This window comes from Halichoerus grypus, chromosome 1, assembly GCF_964656455.1.
Source record: "Halichoerus grypus chromosome 1, mHalGry1.hap1.1, whole genome shotgun sequence".
In the NCBI taxonomy this organism is placed as follows: Eukaryota; Metazoa; Chordata; class Mammalia; order Carnivora; family Phocidae; genus Halichoerus; species Halichoerus grypus.
The window spans coordinates 2,160,901-2,184,116 of record NC_135712.1 but is presented as its reverse complement, the minus strand read 5'-3'; the positions used below and the strand labels follow the sequence as shown (position 1 = coordinate 2,184,116).

Below are 23,216 nucleotides of genomic sequence, written 5' to 3'. Positions count from 1 at the left end.
TCCGATTTCTCCATATCTTCGCCAACACATTACTTTCTATTTTTTGATGATAGCCATCCTGGTGGGTGCGAGGTGGTATCTCATTTGGCTTTCATTTGCATTTCTCTAATAATTAGTGATGTTGAGCATCTTTCATGGGCAAACTGAGGCTCAGAAAGGGTCACTCAGCTAGCTGGTGGCTGATACAGCTCTAAAGTCCTGGCAAAGTGTTACCAGGAGACTGAGCCTCCCCTGATGCCCTACCAGCTGGGAAGTCCCCAGCGGGCAGGGCCCAGGCCCCTCCTGCCCTAGTCCCCGAGCTGAGGCCTACATCCCCGGAAGCGCTCCGTACCTCCTATAACCGCTGGGAGCCCAGCCCCTTCCGGGGGCCACACGTTCTGAAGCCTCCATCCGCGGCAAGGCAGAAGATCACCCAGTCCAGGCTTCTTTGAGGGAACCAAGGCCAAGCAGCCAAGGAGCAGGCCCCCTCCGGTCCCTGCCCTACCCTGCCCCACCCCGATCTCTGGGCATGTCACATGGGAAGCATTTCCCCCTCTTTGTACCTGACATGGCCTGGGCACATGAACAGTGTCCTGTGTGCTGAGAGTGTGGACCCGGACACTATCCATCCAAGGCCATTTACTCGCAGTGTGACTTTGGTCAAGTTCCTTAGCCTCCCTGTGCCTCAGTCTCCTTATCTGTAGAATGGGATAATAATAACGCTGACCTAGCGGGGCAGTTGTGAGATGCAGTGTAATTGCAAAGTACTCAGAACAGGGCCTGGAGCGTAGTGGGCTAGACGTGTCTGACGTAAAATAACCACGCTGGAGGAAGAGATCCCTTGCAGGTGAGGACAGAGGCTTGGAGATGGCCGACCAAGCGGCAGGCATATTGCTGTGCCCGGTGCCTCGTGGAGGAACTGAGTGAGCTCAGCCCTACAACGGCAGTGGGCGGCTGATGGAGGGCTGGGCCCCTTGCCCTGGCTCCTCTCTGGGTGTCACAGGCCACCCCCACCATCCCTGGCGGCTCCAGGTCACCTGCAGCAAGGGGCCGCCAGGGAAACCCCCCACATGGTGGAAAGTCCAGAATTCTCCAAGGAGCCTCGTTGCTGATCTCTAAGTGAGAAGCTGGGTGGTGCCTGCAGGCCAGGCTGGGCTGCTGACCCAGGTGCACCCACAAGGCTTTCGTAGCTTGAGAAAAGTGAAGTGAAGACTTGATCTTCTTGGCTATTTTTAATCCCCTGGACCGTTGTCTTGTGGTTAAAGTGTCCCTTGATGAGCAGCCACTGGGGGAAAACTGCTGAGTGTGGAGTGGCGTTGGAGGACAGCTTGGCCCAAAGGGGAGGGACACTGAGCTGCCGGAGAGGTGGCTGCTGGTCACCCTAACGCCACAAGCACGGGTCCCCAGCACCCCCGGGGCCACTATGTGGAACCCTGCAGCTTGCTGGCCCAGCGGGTGCCGTTACATGTGGCACGAAGTGGCTCCGCTCCCTGAGACCTGACCCACATGAGCGAGGGGACGCGGGGCGCTCTAGGGGACCCTAGGTTCAGGAGTGACTTTGACTTCTGCTTTCTTTCAGATGCCACGGTGGATACATAGACATAGAGGGGACGGGGTTTGGCGGGGGCTGCGGGGGTGCTTCCTCTGGGCATCTGTGGATGGCACAGGGCGGGACAGCCTGGCGCTGCCCCAAGTCCCACTCCTCCACGGCCACCCCCCAGCATTGCAGCCGCTGGGCTCGGAGCCCCAGAGGTGGGCAGCTCGAGGGCCCTGCTCCCAGGTCAGAGGCCCCAGAACATTCCACAGCCGCACCCATCTGTCCTGACCCTCACTGCTCTCCGGGTCCTCACACAGGTCCCGGCTCTCTGGGTGACAACCCCCACCGCCCGAGCTCAGGCTTGTTCCCGAACACCCCAGAAGCCCTGCCCAGCAGCAATCTCAGCTTGTGTGGGACTGAACTCCCAGGGACCCAGGCCCGGAGAGGGTGAGAAACGCACACAGGACTCCGTGGTAGGAGGAGGGGGCCCTCAGCAGCCCCCCACCCCACAACCCCCACCTCAGTAGAGAACATAGCGACCTAAACTCGTGAGAAATCTTGGCGACACCCCCATGGAATCTGTCTGGGCCCCCCTCCCCCTGCCCAGGCGACCCCACCCAGCCCAGCACTGCCCAGACCCCAGGCTTCCTGGCACCCGCACTCACCTCCAGCCCCATCCAAACCTGACCAGGTTCTTCTTCCAAAGACCTCCCGCAGCTCTGAAGCCTGGCTGCCCGGACGGGCCTTTCCTCTGTGGCCCTTGTCCACACTGGGCCACTATGGGTCCCGCAATTTGCCAGGCCCCTGTCCCCTGCGCTCGCCCACCATAGCCTGGGATGCGGGTCCCTCTTCTGCTGCAACCCCCCTGGGACCGCTTCCCCACTTTCCTACACCATCCTCCAGCCTCTGTCGCCAGCCCTAGGAAGGCTCCTGGGGCATCCCTCCCCTGGGCTGTGAGCAGGACAGGACAGGAGCTCCCGGGACCCATACTCAGGGGCATCAGTCCACAGGGTCAGCTGCCTTCTCCAAGCTTTTTTTGAACACACCTGCAGGAAGGGGACGGTAGGTTGCAGCTGGGTCCCCCAGGGTGATGTGCTCATGTTAAAGATGAGGGGGCTGAGTCTCAGAGAGGGAAAGCGATTGGCCCAGCATCACACAGCCTCCGGGCAATGCCCAGCGCTGTACCCCCTGGCACAGACTCAGTCCTCCATCAGACAAGCACTCCTCCATCTGACCGTCCTACAGCCCAGGCCCAGGGCCCTGAGCAGTGGGGGTGGTCATGCCCATTCCCCACCAGCGGCCCTGCCCCAATCAGCCCTGTGGTCCCAGCCTGAGAGCCGGAGCCCCTGGGCAGCCCCGTGGGTCTCGGGTGAGGCGGAGGGCACCTGTGCTGGCTGTCGCGTCCCATCTGAACAGAACCGCAGTTCTGGAACCGAGAGCCTCCCAGCCCTCTCACAGAGGGGCTGGGCCCTGGTCCCGAAGCCTCCTTTACAAAGGAGAGAGACGCCACCAGCTTCCTGGCAGGTGTGGAATTGGGGTGGCTGGGGCCTTGTCTTTACTGGATTACAGAGAAGTTTCCATTCCTGCCCCTCCCTCCGGTCCTGATTGGCTCTGGGGAAACACAGGCTTTGCTCTTTCGGGGCGGGGGGGGGGGTCTTGCTATAATAGAGACTGGGCTCCGGCTGGGCTCAGCCCTGCACAGGTGCTCGCCCAGGTGCACCGCCCAGGTGCCCGGCAGGGTAGGGGCTGTGCAAGGGCCAGGAGGCGGAGATGGCCCAGACGCCCCACAAGTCCAGCGGCACCCCAAGGCCGCGGGACCCCAGGCGGGGAGAGGGGGCTCCCAGCCCCGTGCCCCCGGGCCCCGCGAGGGTGGGCGAGGCCCAGGCAGGGGGGGACGCCATTCTGCGCCGTCTCCTGAGGCTGCACCGCACGGAGATCGCCGTGGCGGTGGACAGCGCCTTCCCGCTGCTGCACGCGCTGGCCGACCACGACGTGGTGCCCGAGGACAAGTTCCAGGTGGGCCCCAACCCAGGCCCCCAGTGCCCCCCAGCCCTCCCCAAGCCCTGCTGTCCAGCCAGGGGCAGTGTCTGGGAGGACGAGCTCCAGATGGACCCTAGCTGCCCCCACGAGTGGGGGCCAGGGGGGGTGGGATGGGGGCTGCTGATGTGAAGAGGGGATGGGGCCCGGTCTCCAGGACAAGTTCCTGTCCTCCCCAACGCCCCCTCCCAGCCCTCCGGAAGCTGCCCTCCAAGCCAGGGGCGTGGTCCCCTAAGGTGAGTTCTAGGGGGGCCTCCCTCGCCCCCAGCACCCCGGGCACCCCCACGCCCACCTCAACCCAAGGGCATGGACACGGTGCCCGGGTCTCCTGCAGCACCCTCTGGGGGCGGTGGCAGGAAGTGGGGGTGCTGGGGAGGCAGGAGGCAGGAGGCAGGGCCTCCCACTCCCCACTCCTGCTTCAGGAGACGCTGCGTCTGAAGGAGAAGGAAGGCTGCCCGCAGGCCTTCCACGCCCTCCTCTCGTGGCTCCTGACCCAAGACACAGCTGCCATCCTGGGCTTCTGGAAAGTTCTCTTTAAGGACTACAACCTGGAGAGATACGCCCGGCTGCAGCCCATCCTAGACAGCTTCCCCAAAGGTGGGGAGGGCACTGTGGTGGCGGAGGGCCGGGGGCTGGGATCCCACGGGGCTCAGCACCCACCCCCGCTGGGGGCCTGGGGCCGCTGGAGTCAGCCCAGCTGGACTGAAGAGGGAGGGTCGGGGCGTGGTTGGGGGGCCCCTGGACATCACCGAGGACCGTCCTGGCTTCTGCATGCCAAAGGGCCGAGGTCTCGCCCACCTTGCCAAGGTGTGGGTCCGGTCTTGAGGCTTGGCCCCCACTTGCACCCTGCAGATGTGGACCTCAGCCAGCCCCGGAAGGGGAGGAAGCCCCCGCCGGGCCCCAAGGCCCCAGTGCCGCTGCCCAGACCCCCCACCAAGAGGAAGGCCCTGGAGGAGCCGAGGGCCACCCCGCCGGCGGCACTGTCTCCACGGGGCACCTCCAGCCCAGGTACTTAGTTTGAGGAGCTAGTTGGCCACAGGTTGCCCTGGGGAGCCCGACACCCCCTGAGTGCACCCTCCCCACCCCCCCACCCCCCCACCCCGGCTCCGGAGCACCAGCCGCCTGGCCCGGAGCCAGCCTGGCAGGGACTGCAGAGGTCCCCTCTGGATGTTCGGATGGATGAGCCTAGCTGTCCCTTGTCCCAGGGCCCCGGGAAGCAGGCAGGTGGGTGTTATGTCCTTTTACAGGTGTAGACACCAGAGCATGGTAAAGCGAGGGGACCCCGGGAGTTGGGGAGGCCCCAGCTGGGTGCTCTCCCGCCCCCGCCCTCGGCCGCTGGCTTTGGCCCCAGCGGGGAGACCAGGGCCAGGCTGGTGCGCTCCCCCTGCAGGCCCCCAAGCAAAGGCCAAGCCGGCCGAGAAGGCCTCCCGCCGGGAACGGTGGGCCAGGCCCCCAGGCCTCCCAGCTCCTGGGCCGGGGTCAAGGGATCAAGGGCCTGGGCGGGGTGCTGCCCTCCGAGGGCCTGTCCTGGGGGCGGGACCATGCTGGCCTGGCGTCTCCTCCCAAAGCCTCCGCTGGACGGACGCACCAGGGGCAGGGGGGAGCGTCTCAGGTCACCCCACGTGTGCCCGGTCCGCGTCCCCGTCCTACAGGCCCGGCTCAGACTGTGCTTCTGCCAGAGTCCTGCTTGGTCCGTCAGCTGAATGACGCCGGGCCCCCGTCTGTCCCCTCCTTGCCCCTTCCCCGGGGTACCCCAGAGACCTCCTGTGGTCGCCTGACCTCCGGGCGGCCCTGAACTCGGCCTCCTTCCCAGCACATCCCAGGGCCAGGTCTGGGGGCCCTGTTCACCCCGCCCGCCGTGTGCAGTGAGCTCCCACACGCACAGCGTGCATCCCACACCGCATCCTCACACCACACACACACACACACACACACACACACACACTCCACACAGCGTGCATCCCACACCGCATCCTCACACCACACACACACACACACACACTCCACACAGCGTGCATCCCGCACCCTACAGCACATCCATACCACACAGCACACATCCCACATCGTACACACACACACACACACACACACACTCCACACAGCGTGCATCCCGCACCGCATCCTCACACCACACACACACACACACACACTCGACACACTCCACACAGCGTGCATCCCACACCGCAGCCTCACACCACACACACACACACACACACACTCCACACAGCGTGCATCCCACACCGCATCCTCACACCACACACACACACACACTCGACACACTCCACACAGCGTGCATCCCGCACCCTATAGCACATCCATACCACACAGCACACATCCCACATCGTACACACACACACACACACACATGCACACAGATACATACCACACGTACCCATGGCCTCTCTCTGCAGTTTCACACGGGCTGTCTGTCTGTCTGTCTGTGTGTGGAGGGGCTGGGCCCCCTCCAAGGCCTGCCCTGGGCAGAAGGAAATAAAGATCCCACAGCCCGGGCACCTCTCACTCCCCACTGCCTGCAGGAAAGAGGTGTTCAGGGGTCCTCTTTCCAACTGATGACCCCCCATCTGGGACTCCCTTCCCCAGGAATTCAGACCATGTCCACTTCGGTCCAGAGAGCCGTGACGGTGTCGTCTGGGGACGTCCCAGGAGCCTGTGGGGCAGTGGAGGGGATTCTCATCCAGCAGGTGTTTGAGTCAGGTAGATGGATGGCACCACCAGAGGGGCCGCGAGGGGGGATGCAGGCCCCCTCGATCCATGTCCCTCCTTTGCACCTGGCGGCCCCAGCGCAGGTGGGACCGTGGCTCTGCTACCTCGGGAGGGGCGGGATGGGCACCGAGGGCTGCCCTCAGGGCTGGGGGACTCCTGGACTTCTGCAGGGCCGGCAGTCCAGGGCCACATCCTGGGTCACCTCTGTGTGCTCAGATGGGCCCCTGAGAGTCCTGGGCTCACCCCCCCACCCCCAGGAGGCTCTCTGCAGGACAGCCTTCAGCACCTGCCCCGCCCCCACACACCTCCCTCCCTTCCCTCTGGGCTGGGCACCTGCCGGCGGGGATGCCAAGGACAGCCAGGGCCCACGCTGGCCCTGGGGCCAATGCGGGCCCCGGTCTCACCCCCCAGGGAGGGCCCCGAGGACCCTGCAGTAGTTCGCTACGGCAGTTATAACTAATGGCCACAAACTGGGCAGCTTAGAACAATAGGAGTTCCAAAATCAAGGTGTTGGTAGGGCCTTGCTCCCTCCGGAGGCTCGAGGCTGGTTGCTGGCAGGCCTGTGCCCGCCCCATCACTGCAGCCTCTGCCCCCAAGTCACAGGGTCTCCTCCCTGTGTCTGTCTGTGTCCTCTCCGCTCTTCTTGGGGACACCCGTCATTGGACCCAGTGTCCCTCGGGAGCCCATCTTAACTAATCCTTAACTAATCCCACCTATAAAGACCCTACTCCCCAGTAAGTCTGCGCTCTGAGATTCCAGGCAGATGCGAATCTGGTGGACACGCTTCACCCAGTACAGTCCCCGCAGGAGACCCCTCCTGTGCCCAGGACCCTGGTCACAGAGCTGAGCGGGGCTGAGTGCAGTGGGGGAGAAGCAGGGGAAAGCTGCAGAGCGCCCAGCCTCTGCACCCAGCCACCCACGGCGCCCAGGCCAGGAGTGCAGCTGTGCAGGGCCCAGTCAGCCTCTCCTCCCAGGTGGCTCCAAGAAGTGCCTCCAGGTTGGGGGGGAGTTTTATACTCCCAGCAAGTTCGAAGACCCCAGTGGGGGGAAGAACAAGACCCGGAGCAGCAGCCTGAAGACCCTGGTCCGAGCCAAGGGGACCCAGGCTTCTGCCCCTGTAAGCACCCCACTTGACACCCCTCGCCCAGCACCCACAGAGCTCAGCTGGGGCTGGGCCTGCATGCGGGGGCTCCTCACTGTGGTGACCCCCCTCTCCCCCGCAGCAGGGTGCAGGTGAGCTGAGAACAGGCCAACAGGGCAGGGTGCAGGCCCCTCCTGCCCTCCCCAGCGAGCCCCAGCTGCACCAGGTAATGCCCGGACCTCGGATGGAACTCCTCCCTCCCCACAAACCCGAGGGCGGCCTTCTGCCGCTCTGTCCCTCGGCCAGGCCACTCACTCAGGTGAGGAGGACAGAGGCCTGAGCTCCTGTTCACAGAGTAGAGCTTTTGTTTAATACGATTTTTTCTGATAACACAACTGTAAAAATTCAAATAAGTCAGAGAAAGTGAGTCCTACCAGGCTTTGAACACCACGGGTCTGGTCGAGGCACCAGCTGCCCCTTGTCTCACCGGGGGCCGGCGGGTGGGGAGGTGGCCCCTGCTGGGAGCCAGGGAGCTGAGCGTCAAGCACGTCCTTGGGCTCTGAGCACAAGGCAGAACCCATCCCAGATCTGACCGCCCCTCTCCCATGCCAGGCGCGGGCGGGGCCCCAGGCACCCAGGAATGAGCAGGATCCCTGCCTGCCCCCAGGGGCTCCCCCGATGGCAGGATCGGGGGGATTATTACAATGAGTGTGCTCGTTGCTGTGCAGGGCTGCCCGGTCTGCTGGGCTTCTGAAGAGGTGGCACCCCGGAGGGGACCGTGGCACCGTCAGGCAGGGTTGTGCCGTGGGGCCTAGAGCCTCAGAGATGGAGGGCATCTTGGGGGAGGGCAGCGAGCCGGGGCAGAATTTTAGGCATGGGCCAGCAGGGAGCAGGCAGGGGACTAGGGTGCCCCTGGGGAACGCTGCAGTGGAGCTATTCTGAGGGGCTCTCGGGGAGGGCGCTGCCCCGTCCCGGGATCTTCCAGAGGACGCGTGTGTCTTGCCCGCGTCAGAAGAACGAGGATGAGTGTGCCGTATGCCGGGATGGCGGGGAGCTCATCTGCTGCGACGGCTGCCCCCGGGCCTTCCACCTGGCCTGCCTGTCGCCGCCGCTCCGCGACATTCCCAGGTGAGCCACCCAGGCCGCCCCCCACCTGGCTTCATGGCTACTTCTACCCAGCTGACCCTGAGCACAAAGCTGCCCAGAAGACTCTCTGTTCCACAGAGGGAAGTGGGGCCCACCTGGGAGGGAGGCCTTGGTCCACATCACTGGGCAGTGGGGCTGGGGCCTGGGTCCTCGCACCCCCCCTCCCCGTGTGGCCGCACTGCCCGCCCCCCCCCCAAGCCTGGCCAGCAGGGCCCCAGAGGGCAGAGAAGCAGGATGAAGGCTCCCGGTGAAGAACGGCCATTCTGTCCCATCTCATCACACACCCCCAGCCCAAACTCCCAAGAGCAGCCAGTCCCCCCTCTCCAAGCAAGAAGTCAGGCTGAATGGGTGCCCGTCCCTGGCAGGGCACGAGTCCTCTGGAGTCTGCCTCCTGGCGCTCCCTTCCCCCACCCTCCCAGCCCTGCCCTCTCCCACCAGCTCCCGCGGGACACCGCAGCCGTGGGGAAGAGTCTGGGTGGGAGAAGTGAGCCCCCTTCTACTCTGGCCCTGCCCGGCTCCCTGAGTGACCTTGACTAGGCTGCTTGTCTCTGAGCCCCAGATGCTTGTCACTAAAATGAAAGGTTTCGGCCAGGGTCATCCCTCAGCTCCAGCGATGGGGCTGCTGTCTTCCTTCCTGCCCTTGACCATGTCCCCTTCTGCTGGGCACCACCCCCCTTGTGGAAACGTGGGCCTGGGGGGTATAAACACCCCAGTTCAGAGAGGTCCCACTGACGGGGCGGGGCCCATGAGAGCCACACACAGGCCACTCCAGGTTAGCAGGTGTCCGGGATTCTCGGGACTCATCAGAGAAGCTCTCAGACGGGACACTGACCAGGCTAGCGAGGGCCACCCCACCAGGGGTAAATTTCCCAGTATCCTGGGCTCTCCTGCTGACTGGCCAAGGCAGCGCTTCCATCGTGGCTCTGCCCACTGTCCTGCCCGGGCCTCAGTTTCCCCATCTGTAAAGGGAAAGGGCTGACTTAGAGGAACCCTCGGGTCTCCCCTGCCCTATGTGTTTGGGAGTCTACTGTCCCTTCTGCTCACCTTGCATGCGTCTGGCTGGTGACCACGTGAGCAGCGGGACCTGGAGGTGCTCCAGCTGCCTTCAGGGAAGAGCCCAGCGGGACCTGCCCCGGGCTGAGGAGCCCCGGCCCCAGGAGCCGCCTGTGGAGACCCCGGTGCGCACAGGTCCCCTGCAGGGCCCCCTGTCCAGCATCCTGGCTGCTCCTGTAGGTCAGACCGGCCCCAGCCCTAGAACCGTGCGCCCCCACCCCTGGCCGGGCCTCACCGGCTTGGCTTTCTACACTGGGAAGTGGCCTTTACGATGGCCCGGTTTCTCAGGGCTGACTCGGGGCCTCAGCTCTGCCGGTCCAGCACAGGGGATGCACTTTGGCTACTGAGAACATTCTCTAAAAATGTTTTAAGCATTCCGTTGCAGCAAAGACATGAGTGGTACAAGCCATGCCCGGGTCTATACTGAGTGATCACTGACAGCCCGTGAGGGCCACAGACACCCAGTCTTAAGGGGGGAAAGGCTCAAGGACCTTGCTGAGCCAGGAACTGTACTCAAACCTTTCCAACCCAGTGTGGGGTTCCCCCCACACCAGCCCCCCGGGTTGCCAGGGTCCCGGCGATCACTGACTCCCTGGGTGGTGCCGTGCAGGTCCCCTGTGGCCTCTCCAAGCACTGACCCTCTGGTTCCAGGTCCTTCTGGGACTGAGGTTGGCAGGAGAAGAGGCGAAGGGACTGTCCAGGGAGCCCCCAGCCGGGATAGATGCTGCTGTCCCCTACAAGCACCTGCTGGCCCCACCTTCGGCAGCCCCCTTGCCGGTGCTGGACCCCTCAGCCCTGCGCCCGCTACTGTGTGTGGGCCCTGAGGGGCAGCAGGTGAGGGGTGTGGGGGTTGGGGTGGCTGTCTGCGGGGGGGGGGGGGGGGGGGGAAGGCTCAGGGTCTGCGGAGCAGCCAGATGGAGCTCTGACGTGCAGGGGGACACGGGGCAGTAGTCAGATGGGGGGTTGGGGTCAGGGCTGAGGGAGGCCTTTGCCAAGAGCAGCCAGACTGGCCGTGGAGAGGGCGGCCCAGGGGCGCCCAGAACAAGGACGGAGCGCTGTGAAGAGCTGGGGCAGGGGAAGCAAACTTGCCGAGGGATTCCAGCACCAGTGAGATTCTGTCCCTGATCCTGAAACCCCTCCCCACCAGGCACCACAATAAGGGGGATGGCCCATCACCCACACCCTCCCGCCTCTCCTGGGGGGGGCGGTTCTGGGGTCCCCTTGACCAGCCCTAAAGGGGGTCCGGGCCCACCAAGGGGGAGCGAGGTCTCTCAGGGCTGCAGTCCAAAGGCGCCGGGTGTCCCTGAGCTCCCAGGGGCCGGGGTGCGCCCCTCTCCCCGCCGCAGTCACGGCGCTGCTCCCCTCCAGGGCCCGGCGGCCGCGCGGTGCGGCGTGTGCGGGGACGGCACGGACGCACTGCGGTGCGCGCACTGCGCCGCCGCCTTCCACTGGCGCTGCCACTTTCCCGGGGGCGCCGCCCGGCCAGGGTGAGTGCGGCGGCTGGGGCGCCGGGCCGGGGAGGGACACCGGGGTCGCCGGCGCGCCCCCCCTCCCCCGCCCACACACACCGACACCCTCGTCCGCTGTGCGCAGGGCGGTCCCGCGCTGCCGATCCTGCTCCGGAGATGCCGCCCCTGCCCCCGAGGAGGGGGCCCCCGCCCCGAACCCCGCCCGCGCTGCGCCGGGGCCTGCCAAGGTCAGTGCTACCCGGGGAGGCGCGGACCCCTCGGGGTTGGGGGGCCAGCACACCTCCAGGTCCCCTCCAGGCGCCAGCTTCGCGGGTGTGCACCAATGAACCCCTTGTTCGTTGTTTTTATACAATACAGTTGTTCAAATAGACTCCTTTTTGGTAACATCTGTTTGAAAGGGAAACCCACTAAGCAATAGTGGAATGAGATGCCAGTTGGATGCATCTGTTTCACGATGACCGAGCCCAGCCCCAAGTCCCCCCTCTCCCAGCCCCTGGGGTCACCTATCCCCCGGTGGGGTGGGGGTGAGGCGGAAGCAGCAAGGAGGCTCCACACCTGGGATGAGCAAGCATACTGGACTGCCCGGTGTGACCCGGCTCTGTACTGGGCTCCTAGTCCTCCAGCAGTGGCGGGCTGGGACCCTCTCCGGCCCCATCCTGCAGCCAGCCGGAGCCCTTGGGGACAAGCTGTCTGTGGTCATTACTCTGCCTTCCTGCTGAGCCGCAGTGGTCCTGGGAACCTGGGGGGTGGGAGTCCTGGGCGCTCCTACAGGAGCCTCTCCCGCAGCAGGGGCCTTCCTGACCATGTCCCTGCCCCCAGGACAACCTCTGAGGGCCCTGGGGGAGGTGATAAGTCCTACCCCCATCTATGGCCCACCCTCCTTCCCAGCTGCACCGCGTACTCCCCCGAACACGCTGCGTGGGTACCAGGCCAGCCCAGGCACTGGGGGCCGAGGCCCTGCCCACGAGGGGGCTCGGTGCAACCCCGTGGCTTGGCCCGGCCCACACCCGCCTGCGTGCAGTGTGCAGATCGGCCTGGAAGCCTCCCATCATCCCCACCCTTCTGCACTGAGTGTGCGCAAGCCCTCTGGGGGGGGGGGCACCTCCACCCCCGCCAGGAGGGGGTCCTGCCCTCCAGAAGATGCTTCCTCATTGACACCTGGGGTCTTTGCTTTTAAAAGACCTTGTCCTTGTGATGTAAAATGTAATGACCTTGGAGAGTGACTTGTCCCAGCCCCCTTGACCCCTCCCCTAGCCCCACCTTTCCCAGGTGCAGACACAAGAATGTGGGTGTGGCCCCGGATCTTTTCCCCGGGGCCCCTGCACACCCTGGAGGCTGTGCTCCTCCTTCCCGCCCTGGAGCTGCTGCTGCCCCCGGGCCGGTGTTGATGAGCTGAGACTTGGCTATTTTGAGCCAGAACCTGGCAGTATCCTGGGTGGTTCACCCCTTGCCCAGGGGCACCGTGGGCCCTGGCAGCCTTTGTTGGATGGTTGAATGGCTGGCATCGGACCAGGAACTTTCCTCTCTGGGCCTCAGTTTCCCCATCCATGACAGGGTCCCTGCTAGCTGGTTCTCTTAAGTTGCCTGGCTTTCCCCAGAAGGAGGCGTGTAGCATGCAGAGGCCGGCAGACTCGGAGGCCTCGGGGAACCAGCTTCCAGCGGTGCCAGGACCCTGCCTGCCTGTGCCCACCACCCTGGGAGGAGCCGGGTGTTAGAATTCAGATCCTGGGGCCCTGGGCGGGGCAGCACCCCCACTGCCCTGGCATGAGCCTCTGCCCCCAGGCCCCTGTTGCCTCTGCAGGGAGTCCTGCTTTGTTTCGGCCGTCCCTAGCAGGGGTGCGGAAGTCAGGCTGACCTCCCTTTCCTGGGCTCCAGGCAGGAGACGGTTCTGCTGGTCACGAGCCGGTTCTGCACAGGGATGACCTGGAGTCCCTGCTAAGCGAGGTAATGCATCACCCCGCAGGCCTTCCACCAGCCTCTCCTCCTCCAGGCTGGTCTCCAGGCTGGGCTTCCACCAGCCCCTCCTCCTCCAGGCTGGGCTTCCACCAGCCCCTCTTCCTCCAGGCACCCAAGCCTTGGGGCGGCTGGGGGATCCCTGTCTCTGGGTGCACTGAGCACCACAGGCCCATGCTGGCCCCTCCCCGCATATGCGGGAGCCCTGAGCACACAAAGGAACCCAAAGGGGGCCCTGAGCCCTTCCTGCGTCTAGCCCTGTCCGGAGGTCCTAAACCCCCCGGGGCCATGGGCTGCAGAACCTCAGCACCAGCACTGTGGAAGCCTGATGTCCCCGAGGGGTGGGGCGGGCAGCCCGGAACCTCTCAGTGGACCACCTTCAGTGGGCCTCTCACGGCCCCCTATCAACCCAGGCCTCTCTGCCCTAAGATGAACAGCTACAGTCACTGGGAAGAAAATGGGGCTTTTAGGGATTCCGTCTTCTTTTGACAGGAGGTCAGACTCCTCCAGCCATACCCAGAGCCAGGCGGCCCACATGTGTCCTCCTTGGGACGTGGGGCCCTGCCCTGTGCGGTGGGCTGGGCACAGGGGTTCCCACACAGTGCAGGTGTCTTTGTGGGGGAGCCCAGACCCCATAGCTCTGGCTGGGGTGGCCGCCTGAGACCGTTGGAGAGAGGGGCAGACTCACCAGCCCCTTCTGGTGCGGTCACCCCACTCTGCTGGAATATTGGGCCTCCTCATGACCCCTCCATCCTGGGGGAGCGTCAGGCCCCCGAGCACAGTGAGGGAGAGAGCCCCAGAAGAAGGAGGCAAAACAGCCGCAGTGGCCATGCCCTGTGCTTACAGGACGCTATGACGGAGCACTGGATGAGGAGCCCTCCCTCGACTGACATGTCTTGTGCCTCGGGCCTCAGTTTCCCTACCTCTGAGTAGGAGGGTGACCCTGGAGGCCTGGGTATACACACCTGTCCCCTGGGGCTCTGGCAGGTCCCCGAGGCCTCTGCTCTGCTGTCTTGCAGCACTCCTTTGACGGCATCCTGCAGTGGGCCATCCAGAGCATGTCCCGCCCGCTGGCCGAGGCGCCCACCTTCCCCTCCTGATCCAGGATGGCCGGGGTCTGCGGGGCAGCACTGGGGGAGGGGAGGCCCCAGGAGACGCGGCCTCAGCTGAGCGCGGACCCCCTCTCCCATCTCCGAATCAAGAGATGCCAGTGAGCTCCCACTTGTGCTCGTGGTGGCCTGCTCTGAGAAGGACCAGCAGGACACACTCCCCACCCCGGGAAGCCAGGTTAGGACCAAGAGAAACGGAAAGGTCCCCGCGTTGTCCACACTCGGCTTGTAGCCTGCTTGTCTTCGTGGACACACGAGCCATTGCGTATACTCAAATAAACGCCACTCCTGTGGGGGTTTGACATGCTCTCCAGGGGGCTGTGGGTCCTGCATTTCCGGTGCCCCAAGTGTAGGCCGTGCTGGTGGGAAGGGAGAGGCCCATGCGCGGGAATGGCCCCGAGAAGTGGACGGCGCGCTCCTTTCTCTGCTGGCTCCCCTCCGCCCCCAGTGAGATCCAAGCCCGAGGTCTGGGCCCGCCCGCCTCTGCTGCCCCCTCGTGCCCCCACGGCCTCCGTCCCTCCCAGAGCCTCCAGGGCCCAGAGCTTCCTTCCCTCGGTGCTCCACGTCCCACACGTCTGCCCCAGCGCCACCTCCTTGTTCAGTGAGACATTTATCCAAGAAATGATCTTCCTTATCGTGCATATTTGTCCAGGCACGGGGGTCCAAGAGGGATATTCCAGCTGGAGGGACAGATCGCGCGCGCAAGAGGCAGGTGACCACTGTGAGGCATGAAGCAGGACCGGGGCCGGGGCGGGAGGATGCTGGGGGTGGAGGTGGAGATGGCAGGTGCAGGGACAGACACCAGGTCAGGTGGTCGGAGTGCAGGGGGCTTCACGGACAGCGCCGCCCCTTACTTTCCTCACGGGCAGATGCTGGCCCACGGCTGGGGGCCCCGGGCCCCAGGACGCTGTCTAGGACACAGCTGCTGGGTCACTTGTGGTGGAAGGAGACGTCGGACTGCCAGAGCCCCCCACCCGCAGGGCCCCTGTGGTGGAACGCCCTGATGGGGAGGGGGGATGGCCACAGGCCGTGTGTGGGCAGCAGAGCTGTGGGACGTGCGCTGACTTGGATGGCGGCTTGCATCCCCACCCCGGGCAGCCCAGGCAGGGAGCAACGTCAGAAATAGGACTCATGGGCTCTGGCTGGCTCACCCCGCTCCTCCGGATACCTCCAGGGCACCCCGGTCCACACACGGGCTTCTTAGGCAGCCCCTTGGGAATGGGGCAGGGAGGGATGGGCCCACCTAGGACAGCTGTGCTTTAGGGTCAAATCAGGGCTGGGGAGGCCAAACCAACGCCCAGTGGTCGGGGTAAGAGTCCCACGATCCTTGGTTGAGTTGCTTGTTCAAACAAGGACGCCCACCGAGGTGGACATTGCTGTTTTGGGAGCAAGCAGGCAGCTGGCCCGGCCAGGCCATGTGGGCAGCAGTGGGACAGACAGACAGTGGGACAGCAAGGCCAGGAGGGGCGCCCACCACATGGATGCAGCTCAGAGGGTGGATGGCTTTTCTGGACTGGGACAGACAGAGACAGGCTTTGGGAGGGAGTGCCTACAAGCAGGCCCAGGCTGGCTCGCCCAGAGCGGGGTGGGGGCACAGAGGGGGAGCCCTCCCCTACTCACAGCACCCTGCTTCCCGAGAGCCCTCTCTTCCCCCGCAGATGGAGCGCCGCTGGGCCCTGAGCCCACCTGTCCCGGCCCCCAGCCCTCACTGACGGGATGGAGTGGGGCTGGACCTTGAGCAGCCGATGGGGTGGCTGTGCTGGGGGAGGGGTTGTGTCGGGGAGCTGACAGGGCGAACCCATGTGCCTCCAACACCATGCCCAAATGTGTCCACATCACTCCCCCCCCCCCCACGAATGCACCCCGACCACAAATCCCTGCTGCACAGACGTGGGCTGGCCTGCCTCTCAGCTCAGGGCAGCCCTGGCACCACTGGGTTGACCCCTGGGGGCTCCGGGGCCTGGAGAGCCCAGCTCGATCAGAATCCCTCTATAGACGGGTCCATGGAGGCCCCCTGGGGGCTCAGGGCTCCCGCTGGTGGCCCACCCTGGCTCATCTCCTCCTGGGGACTTGAGCCCCTGAGTGCCTGAGCCCCCCTTACCCGACCACACCGTGGGCCACACGGCTTCGTGGGTGCCTCTGCCAGGCGGCACTTCCATCCTTGCGAATCCGCGAGTCCTGTCTGTGGTGAGCGCGCCGAGATGCAGAAGGACCCCCGGCCCCGCCCCCAGCCGCAGGGCAGGGACGGCGAGGCCAGGAGGGGGCTCATGTGCCCGCGTCTTCGGTGGCTCACTCCTGGCCGTGAGCCTGCACTCGCGTGGCCGTCGTGTGCCTCGGGCATCTCAGACAGGAATACAGGCGGGCCCTGCGGCTCTGACGGACATCCCACCCGCTGTGGTGCGTCCGCTTGCTCTCGTCCGTCTGTCTGTGGGTTTGGAAGTTTGTCTTGCTCATCCAGCATGGGAACAATGTCCGTCTCTGTAACAGCCTGAAGTGCGTGGCTGCCAAGCGAGCGAGCAGGTGCACGCGGGACTGAGCCGGCCCTTCTGCCCCAGCGCCCGCCACACGGGTTTCCCACGGCGTGGCTCCCGAGGCCCCTCCCGAGGACCCCGTGTCCTCACCTGCTGGGCCCTCTGCGTGGCCCTCTGGCCCTCATCCCCTCGACGCACAGGCCCCAGCAGATTGGGTTAGGACCCACCCCCGTGACCTCGCTTTAACCGAAGCATCTCTGTAGGGGCCTGTGTCCAAATGCCGTCCCACTCTGAGGTGCTGAGGGCCGCCCTCTGTAGGAGCCCTGGTGGGGGCTTGGCCCCAGTGCCCCCACCTTGGTGTTTCTTCTCCTCCATCCACCCTGAAGTGCCCCACCTGCTCCTTGGCCTTAAATCCCACGTCTGGGGCTGTGTTCGGACTTGAGCCCGAGCCCTCTGCCCTGCTGCTGTGGTCCCGGGAGAAGTCCCTTACCGTTGTTAGCAAGCGCCCTGAGTATTTTTTTCTTTAGCGAGGACACGGCAGGGCCAGAATACCAACATCAGCTCTTCCAATCCAAAGAGTCAGCAGAAGCCTGTGGACAGGCCAGCACTTGGTTGGAAGCTCAGTTGTCACTGTTTCGAAATTAACAATTTATGGGCAAGGGGTCTGAGTTTCATTTTGGGCCGGGCCCTGCAGCCAGTCCTGCCCTGAGGTGCCCGGTCCTGTTCGGTGGACTGAGTGGGACGGACTGGTTCAGGGTCAGAGACATGGCTCACTAGTGGGTGAAGAGCCTGGTGCCTGTGGACATGCCCTGTGGGCTCAGGAAAAGGCAGTATTTCTGGACAAGACTCAAGATAGCAAAGCAGGGCTGGAGCTCCTGCCCGTAACCTGAACTGGACGGAACTCATGCCTCATACATGCACCCTGGGCAGGAACTTTGGAGTCACCCAGCGGTGAACCCTGTGCTTTAAAGACAGTTTTGAGGGCCACGCCTCTGCCGATTTTCACTGGGCTCTGAAAGCCCTTCTGGGAGGGGTCTCACAGGGGCTGCAGGGACGGGCCACTCTGCTCCAGCTGCAGAATTTCCTTCAGCTGCCCACCCGCAAACCAGCTCAAAGCTGCCTGATAACTGGCGAGTCCACGTGATGTGCCCCACGCAGCCCAGCCAGAGGGCCTCAGCCCCCTGGCAGAGACATACCGACCAGAGGAAGCCCGTTCCTGTGTGTGATGAGGACACAGCTGCACCCCCGTCCCACGGAAGCCCCTCGTCCTTGTCCACACCCGCCTCTCCGTCCCTCAGCCCACACTCCCGTTGTGACTGTCTTTTGTCTAGTTACTTGCTCACTGCCTGTCCCCTCCAGACCGTGTGTGCCGAGGGCAGTCTGTGTTGTAGACGGTGCAGAGACCAGGCTGACCAGGGCCAGTGCAGGGCTGGTCGGCAGATACTTGCAGAATTAGTGAATACTTTGAAAATGAACCAAACATTCAGTATTCAGGGAATATTTTGAGAAATAGTGTTATATCCACAGATTGGGATATTATCCAGATACTAGAAAGGCTGAGTACAAGCCTGGTAGGGAAACAGATGAGTATTAATTTAAATTAAATGTATTTACTTACATATTTATATATTTTTATTTACATATATCTATGTGTGCACACATACGTACATAGAATACATGTATGTATAAAGAGAGAAGGTATATAGAGTGTAAATGTACAGGATATATACAAAAAGAGAATATACATATGTGGATAAATATATGTACATATGTGCATATGTGAATGTGCAAGTGTGTGTGCACACGCACAGGGAGAGAGAAATACTAGGAGGAAACACTAAACAACGAACACAGGTTGTTACAGCAGGGATTATGGATGATTTTTCCTTTGTAAGTTGTTCTCATTCAGATTGTTTTTAAATAACTGCAAGAGTATGATTTCTGAAAGGCACATCCACCTCATGCCGGACACGTGAGCCCCCGTGGGTGGGTGGTCGCCCACCACTGCCCCAGCCCAGGCCTGCCAATCTCGACAGAGCCTGTGCACAAGTGAGTGAATAAGTGAATGAATGAGCACCACCTTGCACTCCCCATTTCAGCATGGTGCTTCCTACGGCGGAGCTGGGGCTCCCGCTACCTGTTCTCTGAACAGCCCTCATGATGCCCACAGGAGCTGCCTTTACACAGAGATGAGGGGCAGCCGCGGGATGAGGCAGAGCAATAGCCCTGCCACAGCTGAAGGGCCTCACGGGAGGGCGGGGTGGGTCTCCCAAGTGGACCTCCAGCAAGGTTGGCACCAACACTGTCCCACCCTGTGTCCCCAGGCTTTCTGGTTGGGCCTCCTAAACACCCCATAGATCCGCCCCCTTCTCTGCCATCACCACCATAGAACCAGCCAACACTGCTGGTGCCTGCAGGGATAGCCACCTGCCCCCACTGCCTCTACCCCTAGAATCGTCCCTCCCCTCCGTCCTCCACCCAGAGAGGCCTTCCTGAAGACCCTTCAGAGGAGGGGATGGGGTGAGGGGCATAGGGGGCCATTCTACTGCTCTCTCTACTCAAGTGCGTGCTTGAAACCCAACGCAGCAAAATGGGAAATGAAGCCCACGAGCAAAGACAAAACCCCAACGACAGACCCTCAGGTCCTTTCCAAGCAGCCAGAAGGTGATCACAGTCCCCAGTTCAGCCCGTAGCCAAGTCAGCTGCCCATCTTCCCAGAGAAGCCTCCCAGCACTCACTGTTGACCCGCGCCACCTCCCCGGGCAGGTCCCTGCCCTGCTCCTCTCTCAGGCTCTGGACTGCATTTGTAGCACCTGTTGTCTCCCCATGGCCCACGGACCATCAGCCAGGGACAGGCAGACGAGGCTTGTGTTAGGAGCCCTGGCTTAACCTACCTTAACCACGATGGTCAACATTCCCCATACACTCCTCTAACATGACCAAGAGCAAGAAACAAAAAGAAATAAAGCCGAGTGGATGAAAGAAGAGACTTGGAATGGAGGAGAGGATGTTAAAAAAATTAAATGAAACGAGCAAGATCCTTAGGGAGATGGGTCCTCTATTTATGAGATAAGAACAGGACTCTGTTAAAAGGAACGTTCCGAGAACAACAACTCTTGAAAGTCAAAACCATGCCAGCAGAAAAAGAGAACTTCACACAAGGTTGAGATATCAAGTGAAAGAAATCTCTGAAAGTAGAGCAGAAACGAGTTAGAACATAGGAAAGTACAGACAATACACAGAGGTGATCAGCCCAGGATCCAAGCTGTAAAGGGCGGGAGCTCCTGGAAGAGGGAAGGGGAGAGCAGAGCAGAAGAAGTCCTTGGTCAAACAACTCAAGAACTTGTCCCAGACGGAAAACATGCACCGCTGCATTGGGAGGATGCAGCGCGTGCCCAGCCCCGCCGTGGGAAGCAGACCTGCTGAGGCACTTCATCGTGGAATTCCACAACACCTGGGAAAGGAAGATTCTACAAGCTTCTGGAGAGAGAATATTGGGTTGTGTGCAAATGGTGAGGAGTCAGAGTGGCTTTGACTTCTCAATAGCAACTTTGGAAGCCATAGAACAATGGAATGCACCTCCCCAATTCTGTAGGAAGATGCTTTCTAACTAAAATTCTATATACAGCAAATCTCCATTTGGGTGTCAGGGTAGAGCAATGTCAATTCAAACACGTGCAGAGCCTCAAAAAATGCCTCCCATGAGCACTTCATCAGGAAGGAGCATGTGCCCCATCCAGATTTGGGAACAGGTAGACATGAGATGCACAAAGGACACTGATGATGACAGAGATCCTAGGGCTGACAGGTGCACACCTGATGGGGATGGCCGCCATCCACACTGGGGCAGCAGACCTCAGGGCACAGTTTGAGGGCTGCCTTTCCCCCAGAAAGACATTGTCCCCACCATCGTTCCATCTTCATAGTCTGAGGGCAGACGGCCAGGTGAGTGGCCCAGATTATCTGTGCCTGACTTGGTGTCACTGTGACCGATGAGGCTCTTTTTTCCCTTCTGTGATAATAGGAAATATATATTTGTCCTTTTTCTCCCAGATTCCCGACACAAGAGCTTCTAAAACCCTGGGGATTTCCTGATGTATAGGGCCGAGAGGAGCACCTTGTGTTACTCAAAACAAGCCCCATTCAACCACACCTGAGGATATGTCAATGAGGTGACTCTTGGAGGATGGGAGACTGGTCACCAGAAGCAACCAGTGATCAGAGAGTGGGAGCTTTCAGCCACCCCCAACCTCAGAGAGAGGCGAGGGGCAGAGATTGAGTTAATTACCAATGGCTGGCGATGTAATCAATTGTGCTAGCATGATGGAACCCCCATAAAAACCCTAAGCACAGGGGTTTGGAGTGCTCCTGGGTTGGTGAACACACGCACCTGCCAGGAGGGTGGTGCACCAACTCCTTGAGGACAGAAAGCTTCTGCACTTGGGACCCTTCTGGACCTTGCCCTATGGACTTCTTCATCTGGCTGTTCATCCGCATCCCTTATCATATCCTTTCTAATAAACCAGCAATAGTAAGTAAAGTGCTTTCCTGAGTTCTGTGAGCTGTTCTAGCAAATTATCAAACCCGAGGAGGGGGAGTTGTGGGAACCCCCAAAATGTGGCCAAGTCAGACAGAAGTGTGGGTGACCTGGGGCCCCACCACTTATGACTGGCATCTGAGGTGGAGACAGTCTTGTGGGGCTGAGCCCTTAACCTGTGGAGTCTGACCCTAACTGGGTAATTAGGGTCAGAATTGAATTAAATCATTGCCCACCCAGTTGGTGTTGGAGAATTGGTTGGTGTGGGAAAAACTTCCAGACACACTCCATGTCAGAAAACATTCGATGTTTTCTGTGCAATTGGGACATGCATTTCATCTTCTGAGAGCCAGGAGGGGGCTCTCAGTTTGCTTGGCAGCAGGAAAAACCAGCCCATTCCCCAATTATATGCCTGCCTAATGTCTAGGACCTGCCCACACCACAGCCCTGCTGACTTGTCTCCCTGGAAGGGACTGGTGGTGGCTTTAAATCATGTCACCACATTCTTTGATCTCCATTTCTTCAAGAGGGGGAGCTCTCCCCTTGAGTGCGGGCTGAACTTAGCAACTTGTTTCTAAAGGACAGAATGTGCTGGAAGTGCCATGTGGGACTCCGGAGTTTAGGTCATTGAAAGCACTGTGGTTTTCCCCTTGGATCGCTTTCTCTGGGGCGAGCCAGCACCATGTTTGAGGACACTGAAGCGACCACAGCCACGTGCGGGTGCCGTAGCAGAAGCAGCCGCTCCAGCCCCAGTCGAGCCTGCAGATGATGCAGCCACCCTCACGGGAGATCCTGAACCAGAACCATGCAGTGGAGCCACGCTCTAAGCCCTGGCTCTCAGAAACCATGAGATCATAAATGGGTGTCGCTTTACAGGCCTCCAAGTTTCGGGGTACTTTGTCACGCAGCAACAGTATCTGATGCTGCAGCTCTCAGGGAGATGGGCGGACTGTGGCCCAGAGAGCATTCCGTTTCTGCGAGAGCTTCAATCCAACAGCGGTTACAGTGGCCTTTCCTTGCCCAGGGACCTTTGTGTTTGCCACTTAGCTTTGCACAGCTAAACCATGCGTTTTTAAGCACACACACACACACACACACACACACAGGCATACATACACACGTGTAAAACTAGAAGAAAAGCAAGAAAATGGTGAACAAAAACATCAGCATATTGGTTACCCTGGAGGGAACATCCGGTGTGTGGTTCACACTCTCTATCCTGGACATAGCGCTTGCTGTGTTCGTACTTTCTGCGGTTAAATAAGATGCGCGGTGGTCTCTGTTCACACTCACCACTCCCCCGGCCCCCTGCCCCCTGCCAATCCCAAACCTCTACTCTTTCCCAATATTCCACACAATGGAATGGTTTTCTTGGAACAAAATTTTTTTAAATGCTGTTAGTTACCCTCTTTATTCATTATTATCATCATTATTTGTGATAAAAAGACTTAGCATGAGGTTTTTTTTTTTTTTTTTAAAGATTTTATTTATTTATTTGACAGAAAGAGAGACAGCGAGAGAGGGAACACAAGCAGGGGGAGTGGGAGAGGGAGAAGCAGGCTTCCCGCGGAGCAGGGAGCCCGATGCGGGGCTCGATCCCAGGACCCTGGGATCATGACCTGAGCCGAAGGCAGACGCTTAACGACTGAGCCACCCAGGCGCCCCAGCATGAGGTTTTTAAAAAAGATTTTATTTGTTGGAGAGAAAGTATGCACAGGGGTGGGGGAGAGGGGCAGAGGGGGAGGCAGAGGGAGAGGAAGAATCTCAAACAGACTCCGAGCTGAGCATGGAGCCCGGTGTGGGGCTCAATCCCGCCACCCTGAGATCATGATCTGAGCTAAAACCAAGAGTTGGATGCTCAACCAACTGAGCCACCAGGCGCCCCAGCATGAGCTTTAAGGGTACACTGCAGAATTGTGAACAGGTGCCGGGCAGGACCGTGGAGCTCCAGGACTCATTCATCCTGCAGAACGGATCTCTGCCCCCCTTTGACTAATACCTCCCCGTTTCTCCTACCACAACAATGGAATCTCTTTAGGCAAACCTTTTATCAGAACATAACACATAAAGAAAATGCACAAATCATAGGTGATCAGCATGCGGCATTTTCATAAAGCAAC

The 23,216-nt window shown here is 61.3% G+C and overlaps 1 protein-coding gene across 1 annotated transcript; it reads left to right on the top strand.

Annotated features, from left to right (window-relative positions):
• The first annotated feature begins 3,286 nt into the window (after positions 1 to 3,286).
• Positions 3,287 to 14,390, top strand: AIRE (autoimmune regulator). The gene is made up of 13 exons (XM_036097231.2): positions 3,287 to 3,532; positions 3,976 to 4,150; positions 4,406 to 4,561; positions 6,155 to 6,268; positions 7,252 to 7,394; positions 7,504 to 7,584; positions 8,371 to 8,486; positions 9,583 to 9,682; positions 10,209 to 10,391; positions 10,926 to 11,044; positions 11,151 to 11,253; positions 12,902 to 12,970; positions 13,999 to 14,390. The coding sequence occupies exons 1-13, from the start codon at positions 3,287 to 3,289 to the stop codon at positions 14,077 to 14,079; spliced, it is 1,686 nt and encodes a 561-aa protein (XP_035953124.1). The 3' UTR covers positions 14,080 to 14,390.
• Positions 14,391 to 23,216: the final 8,826 nt, after the last annotated feature.

What these genes read in the sequence shown, in the direction of transcription:
- AIRE (XM_036097231.2), top strand. Translation starts at nt 3,287, where the DNA reads ATGGCCCAGACGCCCCACAAGTCCAGCGGCACCCCAAGGCCGCGGGAC. An exon ending in CCTAGACAGCTTCCCCAAAG is followed by an intron (nt 4,151 to 4,405) that starts GTGGGGAGGGCA and finishes TGCACCCTGCAG; the next exon opens with ATGTGGACCTCAGCCAGCCC. An exon ending in CCAGCAGGTGTTTGAGTCAG is followed by an intron (nt 6,269 to 7,251) that starts GTAGATGGATGG and finishes CTCTCCTCCCAG; the next exon opens with GTGGCTCCAAGAAGTGCCTC.